The sequence below is a fragment of the Saccoglossus kowalevskii genome, chromosome 22, assembly GCF_978046115.1.
Source record: "Saccoglossus kowalevskii chromosome 22, keSacKowa6.1, whole genome shotgun sequence".
Classification (NCBI taxonomy): Eukaryota; Metazoa; Hemichordata; class Enteropneusta; family Harrimaniidae; genus Saccoglossus; species Saccoglossus kowalevskii.
In genome coordinates, this window is record NC_140662.1 from 1,966,740 (window position 1) to 1,982,721 (window position 15,982).

Here is a 15,982-nt window from a genome sequence, read left to right on the forward strand (position 1 = left end):
TGACATCATTTTCATACATGATGATAGCACTCTCTCATATATCGTTATCGCCCTCCAACATGAAGCCACAATTTCCTCACAAGATGACAACACTCAACACTATGATGTCATCATACCTTACCAATGCTTTTCTCGCTGTATCGTCTCGAACCTTTAAAACAAGCAAATAAATAACAACAGAACGGAAACGTATCATGAGGCAAAATTCGTACAATGCGATTTTTTATTAGATAATTCTTTTAAAATAGCTTCGTAACAGAGGCATTGCAAAACAATATATAATATCGTCGGTGACAGCGTGGTTGCAATTAAGCGTTATGAAATACGGATCATTTCCCTTTCAGCACGCCACCACCGACAAAAGTCGCTGTACTTTTGAATTTTGCATAGATTATCTATTAGTAAGAAAGGATTATAAAATAATACAGTAATAACAGTACAACCACAAACTGGCGTCCGTGCTCCAGTCAAAATCAGTTATAATATCGTCATAAGGGAATTATATCTACGACAGTCTGAAAACATAGTCATAAGGGAATTATATCTACGACAGTCTGAAAACATAGTCATAAGGGAATTATATCTACGACAGTCTGAAAACATAGTCATAAGGGAATTATATCTACGACAGTCTGAAAACATAGTCATAAGGGAATTATATCTAAGACAGTCTGAAAACATAACAATAAGGGAATTATATCTACGACAGTCTGAAAACATAACAATAAAGTATTATCACTGCATTATATTTTCGTGAAAATACATTTTAAGTGAGCCAAGTATTCTGCAATATTTAGATATAATGAGATATAACTATATAATAAGCTCAAATAAATATATGTGTGTAGGGAACACCACGAGAAACTCGATATTACATGTACTAGCTACTTACAAAGGCTGTTGTAATTTAATTTAAATTACTAGCAAGGCCAAATAAATTCCCCATCAACAAAACAATCCCTATTCTGTACTATCTGTTGACACTGGCCACTCAGAAATAATGACCACACTTACTTTACTGATTTAAAATAACGCCACTCTTTCATCAACAAACTGAAACGTTCAGAACTGCTGTTTCTAGGTTTACAGTAGGGAATTATGACAAGTAACACCATGGTTTGTTTCTCAATCTCACTAATGCAAGATATATTATCATATACTACAATATTATATAAAACAAAATGAAAAACTTAATGAAGTTCGTGATCAAGGGCGCAATTTTATGTAAATAAAGAGGACCATTGTCGAATACACGCTGTTGCAACGATCATCCCCCTTTAATCGGTATGTAATAGAATCCTTGATTTACTCGCTAAGTAAAATTTAGTTACTTCCCAATTTGACATACAACGAATAACACAAGAATCAGTGTCCCTGCAATGTAAACGATCATAAAAAGTCTATCCATCACCATGGCAACATGTTTCCATTCTTTTTGTATAATATTATCATGATTTCTATCATCGTAATATGAAACCACTTTTTTGAATTCAAGTAACAAATGAAACAACACATGTTCATCTTTAGGGTTACACCGATTCCTTGTTTCGTGTCCACTGCCACCACCTTTAACGGTTCCATTTCGTTTCGTACGACGACTGGTGAGCTGCTTTATATCCAATACGTTGTGAGAATCTGAACTGTTACAGCTGCACTTTATGTCAAGGTAGTCTCGGTCAGATGACGTAATTTCACCTAATTCCATGCGTAAGGCGGAGGCGAGGTATTTCAATATGTACTTGCGTGTCCACTGTGGAACTGGGGAGCCCTGCTGTGTACCTTTATAGTGTACGTGTAAAACTGCCACAGACATACCCAGTGACATCGTTACCATTACCATTGTCATGGCGTAGTACTGACCTGTAAAGACAAGCAGAATATATGAATGTCTGGAACTCTTCGACAGCACAGTAAGGGTTGAGTGTTCACCAATACACATTAAATAAACATTTCTCTATGACAATAAATATTGACATAGAAGACATTATTATACACCTGTCACCGTAACGCCGTAAGTTACAGCGTGCCATAATGTTGATGTCTTTTACAGGGTATTTTCATCCTACCATATAAGGAAATGTGAATTACAAATATGAAATGACTACGTGCGTTAGCGTTCTCTAATAATAAGAACAAACATGTCTGGCATCTGGGTTTGACCGGACTCCACACAAAGAATTTCGCTGATTCTGTTCTAAACTTTTTGATTTCGGCATTCCATGATGTATCCTTGGAAGGAAAAGATGTATAATAATAAGGTTATTACGAGGAAACCTCAAAGTATACACTCAGACAGTACGCCCGTCGGTCGATACTCTCACTCTACTGTCTTCGCGCATACTTTGAGGTATCCTCGTAATAACTTCCATCTTCGCCAGCCAAGGGACAATTATTCGGCCGAAGCCTCAACATTAACCCTTAGCAGATTTCACAACGTTTTACTGTATGTCGCACGCCCTCAAACGATTATAAGATTCACTTGGGCTCATTTGATTTACCCAATCAGAACATACGATATAAACGACATATTACTTGGTAAAATCGCAGCGCTAGCTCGGTTGAATATAGAAATCAACGTGTTGCTAGTTTTTCTCTGTGAACGAGCTTACTGACCATCAAAAGAATCTGTTTCGACAGTTTTGTCAGTTTACTAAAACACGGTTTGCAGAAATATTCAAACATTCCATAGTCTTCATTCACTTGTCCACAAACGATTTTCAACGTTGGAATAACAAAAATTGGAAACGTGTCAACGAACACAGGCCTTCTGTTCTTGACTCCGGGTGAATCAGCGCAGAGCCTACACGCCGTCATTATTTTAATCTGTGATGACCCCCCCCCCCGGATCTTCAGCATTGCTGATTGGTAGCGCCAGCTTCTTGGCGCATCCAATCAAATGACTCAATTTAACTGCAGTGAAATACAGCTTTTCCTAACACGATCACGCACGGGTTCGTTGACGGTTATGAATGGCCGGCTTAACGAAACCGTGCGATTCGGTCGATGAATAACTTCATACTATTTAACTTCGGATGACAAACATAACAAGAAGAAAAATAGAAACCTATTTATTTTAAAAATAATTAACGGACATAAATACATGTATACACCATGGATATATAAATTTCATTTGATTGCTCACCAATTAGAGGGACTTCGCTGGATGGTGGCATTACGTCAGCCAATAACAGCAGAAACACGGTAAGTGATAATAGCACAGTTATTCCTAAAGTTATTTTCTCATTGGCTTCAGCTGGCACGAAGAACATCAACAAAGTAACCACCGCCAATAGCACACATGGCGTGATCAAATTGAAGAAATAGAATATGGGGCGCCGCCTCAGATGAATAGTGTACGTGACGTCAGTATACGGTATGCCAGGGGCATCCGGGTAGAATTCAATGTTGCTTCTCGATGCCATGTATTCCATGTCCCATTCACCGTCACTGGTAAACACTGTGACATCGCCTATTTAAGAAAGCATGAACGGTTAACTTAAGCAATCCACAATGCATAACTATCGTGGGAGATACTTCCGTTTGGAATCACAGAAAAAGAAAAAAAATCCCAAACCTTAAAGAGGTCAGTCGGGGATTGGAAGGCAGATGACCGACCTGTGCGACGACCGGCCTTTAGGTAGCTTTACTTATTTCGCTACTACATAGTACCCACTGTTGCAGAATTGATTGAACTTTAAAAAGTTGTACACCGTCAAATATTATAGCAGACTAAAAAAAGCTCACATCACCGTCCAATTTGTTCAGAAACATTTTTTACGAGACCTTAATTTGACGAAAACATCGAGGTTGTTCTGTTCTATCCATGGCGACTCATGTGTAATTTCAACTTTCATCGAAACCACTAAAATTGACGTTGTCGTTTTTTTCAGTACGCACACCCACACGAGACCGCCGAGTATCAGAATATTGCCGGTTATAAATGATTTGTGCTAAAATTGTGAAATATTGTTGATACTGAGGGCACAGAGCAGCTGTTGAATGTCAGAATAGTACCATCCCTGTTATAAATGGTTTGTGCTATAAGTTACAAATGAAATTCGCGCTGTGGGAATGCACGCGTTGGTGAGTGTTAAAGTAGTACCACCCCTGTCTACATGGTTTGTGCTATAAGTTAGAAATGAAATTCGCGCTGTGGGAATGCACGCGTTCGTGAGTGTTAAAGTAGTGTCACCCCTGCTATAAATTGTTTTTGCTACTAACCGGAAATAGAGTTGGCGCTGTGAGAATAGACCAGCTGCTGAGTGTCAAAATAGAAATCATGTAATCAGTCAAATGAATCTCCCGTTAATCCGGGCGAGTCTCGGATGTCGATATCATGACTTTATATGTGTAGAGTTTAATGTGTATTAAAAGTTTCTCTGTGATATCGAATAGAAAGTATCGAATAGAAATATAAATATTTCAATTACTTTCTGGATTGCTAAAAGGCAAAATATATGAATGTATTGTTTTCCAATCGGGTTAAATTGATCGGGTTCAGCGGCTCACGCTACTAACAAAAGTTGCACAACGTAAGAGGTCGTTAATGGGTTAGTGTGAACGCATGAACAAATCGCAACGATTAAACATACTTCACATAATATGCTTTTTTATTTTAACATGTGGTTCTGAAATTTGGGATCACCACAGACATGAATTATTTGTAGGCATGATGGAGACTCCTAAAAATGCTAAATGAAATGGTGGGGTGGTGGGGTCGGATAAATCGTTAAAACACATATAAATAGTATCGATGCATTAATGTAAGAAACAAAGATCAGATATACATCTACGTGCATTAAGTCGTGTTGACAAAGATCTAGGTATTGTCCTCGGCGTGTATTAGATTTAATAAAATTCATTTGAACATCTTACAACTTTACTGTCAGTAACTGATATCGAGATCGATTAAACACATTGACATACGTCTCCAGAAGTTAAACCAGGTTCATAATAACCCAGTATTAGCATGCTAATCAAGTAACTGTTGGTGGGTCAATCGAAGTACAAATACATGCGAGGACATAAAGGCTTGGTCGTTATAAACGTTTTATAAATATACATTTTTATAAATAAAAATTAATATTAGTATTCAAATTGATCTTTCTGTGTCTTTCATTGTATTATTATTATTATTATTATTATTATTATTATTATTATTATTATTATTATTATTATTATTATTATTATTATTATTATTATTATTCTAATACAGGAATACGCTACCTTTTCCCGTTATTGTGACTTCTGTCCCGTCGTGTTGCCATGGACCAAACTTTAATTTACATTCTTGTTTATCAAACGGAAAATACGTGACGTCAATCTGACACTGACTTTGGAAGATGACAGGCGCCGCCCACATGACGTCACCAGTATGATAGACAACAACGATACGGTCCTTCATAAAGTTATCGTAGTAGTTGGCTGCACTGTAACAACACAAAACAACACAAAGTTTTTTTGTTTTTTTTTAAAACTAGAGTTACATGGATGACAATAGAAAACCCTTGGCCCGACATCTACTTCTGTCATGCACAGAGGTAGAAAGTCTGCCACATTTGTGTGTGAAATATTTTACAATATATTGGCCTTTGTTTTTGGAGAGCTGCGTTATACCCCCATTCGATGGTAATGTGTAACACTTTCACTCCCCAATGTCGGCGTCCTTTCAAAGCACATTTTTATACATTTGTGAGTGATTCTAATTTCCGATATTATTTGTGATTTTGTATTCGCCCTTATCTCAGCACATACAGTATCTTTGAATCGGAATGACTACAGACAACGCGATACTGTAATGTATTTGATTGCATATTATTAGAACAATTACTATCTGAAATCCATCACACAGGCGTTACCATGCATACATTTCGTCAAACTTGATATTAAAAGATCAACGGAAGCGTTGCCATGGCAATACAATCAAAATGTGTAATGGATCATACTCGTGAAGCAAGCGAAATGACTAATCGATCAGTTTGTGTTTGAGTAGACTAGTTATCTCTCTTCCTATATATATATACATATATTACTGATGTGGTGATAGCAACATACATAAGTAATCAAGGAAGCCATCACTTTGCACAATTTATTTATGTACGAGTATTTATGTTCAGACAGGTTTTACAAAACAAGCAATGAAAAATCTGCTAAAATGGTATCTTTACTGTAGCGTTGTTAAGCTGACAGTTTACACTACAATCAGATTTATTAATTGTCATTTGACACGACCCTTTCACACTAAACATCACCAATGTGAATATACCATGCATATGGTCACATGATAAAGCGTGTTATGGGAATAGTTATGCATTCAGTGTATATTTTGTCATATGTACACCCTTCACCGCTGTACGAATGTTAAAGTCACAGGATTTATTGGTGCTATATCAATTATTCACGTACTTACTTTTCGTACAGTACTATGTCTGGTAACCATAGTGAATGTGACGGTAATTTAACGTTATCTATTCCATTATATTCATTGACATTCCATTTTATATATTCATCTAACCATTCCTGAAAATATTATTAATATAGTCACATAATTGCATAGCACGAGTTGATGTTTTGAAATGAACCCCACAATTGGCACTAGTTTAAACTGTATATACATTATTGTAAACCGCTGACAATAGTATACTGGCATGTATGGAACCTGCATTGAGTAATTAATTTCTAGAAGCAGGTAAAAGAATTACAAAATAAACAAACAAACAGTAGCTGACATGAACGTCACTTCTAATATACAAAAGGACGAGACAAACAAACATATACACCATAACGAAACATGTAAAATTACATTGGTAAAAAGATATTACATTGCGACTTAAATCGTAGTTTGGAAACTGAGCTATGAAAATGAAATTGAATTTCAAAATGTAATCATTCAACTTCAGTGGCAGACGTTCAGTCTGCGCCTTTCACCCAAGACGCGAGTTCTCTCAGTGAACGTAAATTCACTTATTGCTATTTCTGCTTTAATGAATGTGATCAGTAACAAAGAATCGTAATGATTGTTCTAATAACTGCTTAAAATAGAAATAGGACATGTCCCATAACACTTGCGCTGCTGCATACTTGATGTGTTATACAGTCCGGGCATTCTTAATGACATCCTTTACGAGTGAAATCATTCAACACGTCACGTGTAGTCTTAAAATACAATGATTGAAAGTTGTTCCGTTTCAATGGTTTATGTCACCCTATGTGACGTCACAGATGACTCTACACACTATATGGATATCTTTATCCAGTTTTGGATTCTACATGCAAAATTACACAGTACAGTTATGGTCTTAAAAATAAGAGTATCGAACAACTGATAACAATTGTACATTGGGGGAAATTTTTTTGATTGTAATGTCATAAAAAGCTTTAATTCTAGTAGAAGATTTATAATAGCAGTTAGACATATGTGGTAAAACTTTAATGAAATGTGTCAACTTTGGAAATACATTGAAAACAGCAATTACTTCTCTATCTGTATACCGACATACAGTATTGCGAATGAAGCATTTTAGCTCCCGCATAATGAAGATAAGTCAGAAATTGCATTCATTTCAAGTTAATGTTGCTTGTTGTTAATGATTCGGTAGCAGTGACCATTCGATTATATATAATGGTACGTTCCATATAAAACAAGACATTGTACTATCAGTAAAAGCATGCAATGTATGTTGGGAAAACTTTCATCTAATTGTCTCACACAGTATATATATGTCATACACGTACAAGTGTCAGTGTAATCTATGGGGATGAATGCTACATCACATATTTAGACACAACTCGGCTAAATCGATATCATCAAGTTACACATCATGCATATTTATCATGTTTATCTTTTAATTACTGTCTTAACTTAAATTTTCAGTTTGATACCTCCAACCCACACCTTTCCCACCCCACGAAATTGCCAACGACCGCAAACAACATACTATTGACATAGACCATCAACTAATTAGTGTCATGATAATAATTAAAGACTCATTAACAATGTGTACTTACCAACGTCAGCCAACTATTGATCTTTAAAGTCTGAATTCGTTCGTCCTAACAAGAGAAAGTAAACTATACGATATCCCGAGAACAGGTAATAATAGTCACTACTATCTCGTTGCGTACGATACATACCTCGTAGACACGTTATAAACTTTCCAAAAACGTGTTATCGTGGCAAACAGACAGCCTCCCAAGGTGAAAAGTATTCAACTATTTATTAGTATTTTCCTCAGTGTTTTATATTGATAAGCCAATAAATGCGAAATATGCAAAAGACGATGCGGCGTTCAGACTAAACATTTCATGTCCAACCCGAACAACAACAGCACCACGGAACTAATAATATTCGTGATATACCAGTGACACAATGCCACAAACACTGAACATACATATATTTAAACGGTTATATTTGTTCTACCAATGAATAGTTTGCGTACTCACCATTTCTACTATTTGTGATACAAATAGTTGCATGGTAACCGTGGTAACGGTAGATATATTATGTGTTGGGCGAACAATTGAGTTATAGTTCTTCAGCACAGATTTCGTTAAACGATAATGACTCGCAGTGTTGTATATACCTGAAAAATAATGATATTTACTCACAGTGTTGTATATACCTGAAAAATAATGACATTTACCCACAGAGCTGTATATACCTGAAAAATAATGATATTTACCCACAGTGTTGTATATACCTGAAACATAATGATATTTACTCACATTGTTGTATATACCTGAAACATAATGATATTTACCCACAGTGTTGTATATACCTGAAACATAATGATATTTACTCACAGTGTTGTATATACCTGAAACATAATGATATTTACTCACAGTGTTGTATATACCTGAAACATAATGATATTTACTCACAGTGTTGTATATACCTGAAACATAATGATATTTACCCACAGTGTTGTATATACCTGAAACATAATGATATTTACCCACAGTGTTGTATATACCTGAAACATAATGATATTTACTCACAGTGTTGTATATACCTGAAACATAATGATATTTACTCACAGTGTTGTATATACCTGAAAAATAATGACATTGACCCACAGTGCTGTATATACCTGAAAAATAAAGATATTTACCCACAGTGTTGTATATACCTGAAACATAATGATATTTACTCACAGTGTTGCATATACCTGAAACATAATGATATTTACCCACAGTGTTGTATATACCTGAAACATAATGATATTTACCCACAGTGTTGTATATACCTGAAACATAATGATATTTACTCACAGTGTTGTATATACCTGAAACATAATGATATTTACTCACAGTGTTGTATATACCTGAAAAATAATGACATTTACCCACAGAGCTGTATATACCTGAAAAATAATGATATTTACCCACAGTGTTGTATATACCTGAAACATAATGATATTTACTCACATTGTTGTATATACCTGAAACATAATGATATTTACCCACAGTGTTGTATATACCTGAAACATAATGATATTTACTCACAGTGTTGTATATACCTGAAACATAATGATATTTACCCACAGTGTTGTATATACCTGAAACATAATGATATTTACTCAGTGTTGTATATACCTGAAACATAATGATATTTACTCACAGTGTTGTATATACCTGAAACAAAATGATATTTACCCACAGTGTTGTATATACCTGAAACATAATGATATTTACTCACAGTGTTGTATATACCTGAAACATAATGATATTTACTCACAGTGTTGTATATACCTGAAACATAATGATATTTACTCACAGTGTTGTATATACCTGAAACATAATGATATTTACTCACAGTGTTGTATATACCTGAAACATAATGATATTTACTCACAGTGTTGTATATACCTGAAACATAATGATATTTACTCACAGTGTTGTATATACCTGAAACATAATGATATTTACTCACAGTGTTGTATATACCTGAAACATAATGATATTTACTCACAGTGTTGTATATACCTGAAACATAATGATATTTACTCACAGTGTTGTATATACCTGAAACATAATGATATTTACTCACATTGTTGTATATACCTGAAACATAATGATATTTACCCACAGTGTTGTATATACCTGAAACATAATGATATTTACTCACAGTGTTGTATATACCTGAAACATAATGATATTTACCCAAAGTGTTGTATATACCTGAAACATAATGATATTTACCCACAGTGTTGTATATACCTGAAACATAATGATATTTACTCACAGTGTTGTATATACCTGAAACATAATGATATTTACTCACAGTGTTGTATATACCTGAAACATAATGATATTTACTCACAGTGTTGTATATACCTGAAACATAATGATATTTACTCACAGTGTTGTATATACCTGAAACATAATGATATTTACTCACAGTGTTGTATATACCTGAAACATAATGATATTTACTCACAGTGTTGTATATACCTGAAACATAATGATATTTACCCACAGTGTTGTATATACCTGAAACATAATGATATTTACCCACAGTGTTGTATATACCTGAAACATAATGATATTTACTCACAGTGTTGTATATACCTGAAACATAATGATATTTACTCACAGTGTTGTATATACCTGAAACATAATGATATTTACTCACAGTGTTGTATATACCTGAAACATAATGATATTTACCCACAGTGTTGTATATACCTGAAACATAATGATATTTACCCACAGTGTTGTATATACCTGAAACATAATGATATTTACTCACAGTGTTGTATATACCTGAAACATAATGATATTTACTCACAGTGTTGTATATACCTGAAAAATAATGACATTTACCCACAGTGCTGTATATACCTGAAAAATAAAGATATTTACCCACAGTGTTGTATATACCTGAAACATAATGATATTTACTCACAGTGTTGCATATACCTGAAACATAATGATATTTACCCACAGTGTTGTATATACCTGAAAAATAATGATATTTACCCACAGCGTTGTATATACCTGAAACATAATGATAATTACTCACAGTGTTGTATATACCTGAAACATAATGATATTTACTCACAGTGTTGTATATACCTGAAAAATAATGACATTTACCCACAGAGCTGTATATACCTGAAAAATAATGATATTTACCCACAGTGTTGTATATACCTGAAACATAATGATATTTACTCACAGTGTTGTATATACCTGAAACATAATGATATTTACTCACAGTGTTGTATATACCTGAAACATAATGATATTTACCCACAGTGTTGTATATACCTGAAACATAATGATATTTACCCACAGTGTTGTATATACCTGAAACATAATGATATTTACTCACAGTGTTGTATATACCTGAAACATAATGATATTTACTCACAGTGTTGTATATACCTGAAACATAATGATATTTACTCACAGTGTTGTATATACCTGAAACATAATGATATTTACCCACAGTGTTGTATATACCTGAAACATAATGATATTTACCCACAGTGTTGTATATACCTGAAACATAATGATATTTACTCACAGTGTTGTATATACCTGAAACATAATGATATTTACTCACAGTGTTGTATATACCTGAAAAATAATGACATTTACCCACAGTGCTGTATATACCTGAAAAATAAAGATATTTACCCACAGTGTTGTATATACCTGAAACATAATGATATTTACTCACAGTGTTGCATATACCTGAAACATAATGATATTTACCCACCGTGTTGTATATACCTGAAAAATAATGATATTTACCCACAGCGTTGTATATACCTGAAACATAATGATAATTACTCACAGTGTTGTATATACCTGAAACATAATGATATTTACTCACAGTGTTGTATATACCTGAAAAATAATGACATTTACCCACAGAGCTGTATATACCTGAAAAATAATGATATTTACCCACAGTGTTGTATATACCTGAAACATAATGATATTTACTCACATTGTTGTATATACCTGAAACATAATGATATTTACCCACAGTGTTGTATATACCTGAAACATAATGATATTTACCCACAGTGTTGTATATACCTGAAACATAATGATATTTACTCACAGTGTTGTATATACCTGAAACATAATGATATTTACCCACAGTGTTGTATATACCTGAAACATAATGATATTTACTCACAGTGTTGTATATACCTGAAACATAATGATATTTACTCACAGTGTTGTATATACCTGAAACATAATGATATTTACCCACAGTGTTGTATGCTAAGTCATTAAAACCTAGTACCAGATTTTGTTGGCGTTGAACTATTGCTTTATTTTATGCTTTTGCGAATAAAATTCCGATTATACACGACACTTCGCAGTAAAAAAAATGGTTCAGGTACACAACCATTTTGTCTCGAGATATTGAATAATTCCGACGAATCACGCGCAGGAATAGAGTTCTAAATGAGTTCTAAACCAGCTCACACTAAAAACGCAATGGCTCATGGGTAGACCTGCCGTCTACCGAAAGCGTGGCTGACGACTTCTCCGCTTTAAAACAGTGTTTCTCAAGCATTTTTTATTGGGTAAAAAAAGACCGAATTGGTGATGTCTAAATCAACAATTATATAACACCGTTGAAATAAAAAACAAAATAAAGTTCATATTTAATACGGTGACGGTGAATGCCCGCGAACTAACTTAAACCCAGAAAGTTGAACATAAGCACGATTACACTACATACCACACAGCAAATAACAGAGTAATTTCAACAAATATTTCAATTTGAATGACTATCAGACCAACAAGACCGTCACAAAATCACATAATTACAATATTCACATTCTGGATGAAATAAAAGTAAATCAATTGAACAAAATGACATGAAATATTATAACATTGTGTTAAAACAGCAAAGTTGATTCAAACCCGAGTATGAATAAACTGTTTGAAAACAGAAATGGCACTTTTTTTATTGCTAAGGAAAATATAAAATAGGCATAAACATTTTCAGGAAATTGATCTTGACATGATACAATCAATTTATTCTTTCCATGGCAGGGTATGTACCATTTAGGGTGACAATTTAATTAGAACAGATTCGATATAACCGTGTTTGTTTTCCGTCATCACCTACAATTTAGAAATAAAGTATAGCCTCACCGAAGTGTTCTTTTTTGTAATAAAAGACTGTTCACACATGTTTTGAAATTGTGTCATGTTAGTATTTTGGGATGGAGTTAAAAATTATTAAGTTGATGAGTTTGTACTTGACACGTCTCTTTAAAGGACGACGTACACAACGATTGTAAAATATATTGTTTATTACATGAAGTTCAAAGATGCGCTATGCGACGACCACGGCCCTTTAAACGCAGGAACAATGTGGTGTAGAAAACATTTAAAATGTTACATATTAAAATACATAAGCAGGTGTATTTATATCATAAATACAAATTTGTCTGTTTTTAAATTAAAAAAAATATTCAACTGATGGAATTTCACTGGAGAGTGTGATGCCTTTTCACCTCCAATGCTAAATAGAAATGTTATTTTGTGTTTGTATAAAGTTCATTTAATATTATAATATTATAAATGAATTATATTGACACCACTCCCCTCTACCACCAGGATCTTGAAGTCAATGCGAAGCTACTCACAAGAATGTCCCAGATTGGCTACCCTGTACAAACATCTAACAGTCAGACCTATCAGAGAACAGCTTGTTTGTTGGCAGTTTTATTCGACGAATCAAATTCTGCTTTTGTATAAAGCGGGGGAGTCATCACCTGCGCATGCGTCAGATGGCCATAGCGTGTCATTGTTTTCAAACAAGCATCTGCCCATGAGCCTCTGCGTTTTTAGTGTGTGTTGTTATCGTCGCTTGGAACTCAATTCCCGGGCATGCGCAGGTGACGACACTCCCGCTATAAATGCATCGGTTCAACTGCGATCCTGACCTGTTTGTAACGAGGTCATTGAAACAAGCAGCGTTCAAGTCATGGTTACGTACTTGACACGCATAGATGGATAATGCGTGGCAGTGACATTCACAAAAGGGGCACTGAACTGAATTATTTAAAAAAAAAAAACTCTATGTTGTCACGTGACATGTTAGACAAAGGTACATGGTCGCAGTACATAAAATACCTCGTCCTAGTGATATTGTTTCGACATTCTTTTTTTCATATCTCAAACGATGAAATCTGGTAAATGACCAGCCATCGTTTGATATTAATTATCATTGTAAAAACTAGCTGTCAATTCACAACATTCTGTCAAGTATATATGAAACCCGGATTACAACACGCTTGCATTGACTGCGTTGTTATGGAGACAACAAGTCCTTTCAGTTGCTGTCATGTAAAATGTGTTGTTGTAGATATTGTTTTGTGTATGGGAAGAACAGTTGCCTGGCACTAGGAAAATATCTGTCAAAGGTTTATTAAATAACGCCTTGACTATCAGTCGTACATTATGTATTCCTAGTGGTATCTTTATACTTTATTTGCTACGCAGACCTCTATCATTTTCAGACGATATGTATAGAAGCCCCCTGCAGACGGCCTAATCCTCCTATGACAACTAATGGTTTAACCTTACTTTAAACTCTAATTAAAAAATAAAATATCTACAACGAGGTGTCAGGTGTTCATGTATGACACGTACTCAGTCGCTATCATATATTGCACTTATTATATTCAATAAATATGACTACCGTGAAATAGTCGTCACAGTGTTACATTCCAGATAAATAGAACATACGAGTTCAACTACGGTAAATGTCATACACATTGGGACGTTATCGCTACCAGTCCCTCAATAAATGTGTTTGTTTTGCTTTAGATTAAAAAAAACTACCAGAGTGCACGAGTTGGACGATACTAATTGTAACAAGATTTCCACCAGACTGACGTAAGTTAGTCGAGTTATATCGATTTAGTAATCAAGATTATTAGTATGTAACGTAAATTTGACGAATGCGACTTTACTAAAATGGGAACGCACTCAAACTTATTACGAAAGCTTTAGACCTGCACGTGTTGTCTGCAACCATTTCATCAGACTGGTTGCAATATGGGTGCCGATTAAAATCTACCAGGCGGTGGGTTGTGACGGCAAATAGTTCATTAATTTGCACCAGAATAAATTTGCAAATAAAAGCTATTATCATAATGTGTTTGCTCCTTTGAGTTTTATGTTGATGATAACGCGAGAATGTTAGATAACTTAGATATTGAATGAGTATATTTTTTGAACAATTAATTAATTATATTATTGTTTACTAATTACTTGATAAAATATTATAACTAATTGCACGTTTGCACGCTGTGCTGTGTTTATTTGCAGAATGACTGTCGGGACATGAAGCAAATATCGCTAAACTAAAGTTGGCTGTATTTGATGTAACTGATACAACCAACACGTGCATCTAGTGGATTAGCAACAAAATTTAAATGAAAAACACTACAGGAATTAATTCATCTCAGGTTGAATGTCTGCATAAACACGTGCATAAACACGTGCCGTAGTATTAAGCTATCTTTTTATGGGGATAAGAAACATTGATCTATCACATAGTGTGTGTTTCGGGAATATGTTATTTTCAAATTGTAACGTTATTTCCCAAACGTTTTAACCGGTGAGTCATTGCCGTTAAGTGTTCACATTAATTTTAACGTTGATGGGTGACTGGAATTGGGCAATGAACGGCGATGAACTTACAACAGTTTTTCTTCTCAATCAAACACAGGGTTAAATATAATATAGTTATCATAGCTTTGAAATGAGTAATGCGGGAAAACTTGATGAAGACTACACTATTGTGACAACTACCATTTGGTAACAAAGTATTAATCGCGGAGACATACATATCAACTTCTCACTTAAATTCGCTCTATGATTAAAAAGGCTAGGCAGCACATGTTAATCGTATCGGTCAATTTCAACGTAATAACTTACCTGGAACTGTAAGTATGAGTGCAATGCCCACAATTCTCACGAAGACCGCTGACAT

General features: G+C 34.5%; 1 protein-coding gene across 1 annotated transcript; it reads right to left on the bottom strand.

The window, feature by feature from the left end:
- Window positions 1-209: 209 nt before the first annotated feature.
- On the bottom strand, window positions 210-15,982 carry LOC100376598 (neuronal acetylcholine receptor subunit alpha-10-like). Its single transcript, XM_002740528.3, has 7 exons — window positions 15,928-15,982; window positions 8,443-8,582; window positions 8,008-8,052; window positions 6,410-6,519; window positions 5,227-5,429; window positions 3,143-3,469; window positions 210-1,860 (listed from the first exon to the last, which is right to left on the bottom strand). The coding sequence occupies exons 1-7, from the start codon at window positions 15,980-15,982 to the stop codon at window positions 1,328-1,330; spliced, it is 1,413 nt and encodes a 470-aa protein (XP_002740574.2). The 3' UTR covers window positions 210-1,327.

What these genes read in the sequence shown, in the direction of transcription:
- LOC100376598 (XM_002740528.3), bottom strand. Translation starts at nt 15,982, where the DNA reads ATGTCAGCGGTCTTCGTGAGAATTGTGGGCATTGCACTCATACTTACA. An exon ending in TATCACAAATAGTAGAAATG is followed by an intron (nt 8,053 to 8,442) that starts GTGAGTACGCAA and finishes TTCTCTTGTTAG; the next exon opens with GACGAACGAATTCAGACTTT. An exon ending in CAGCGAAGTCCCTCTAATTG is followed by an intron (nt 1,861 to 3,142) that starts GTGAGCAATCAA and finishes TTGTCTTTACAG; the next exon opens with GTCAGTACTACGCCATGACA.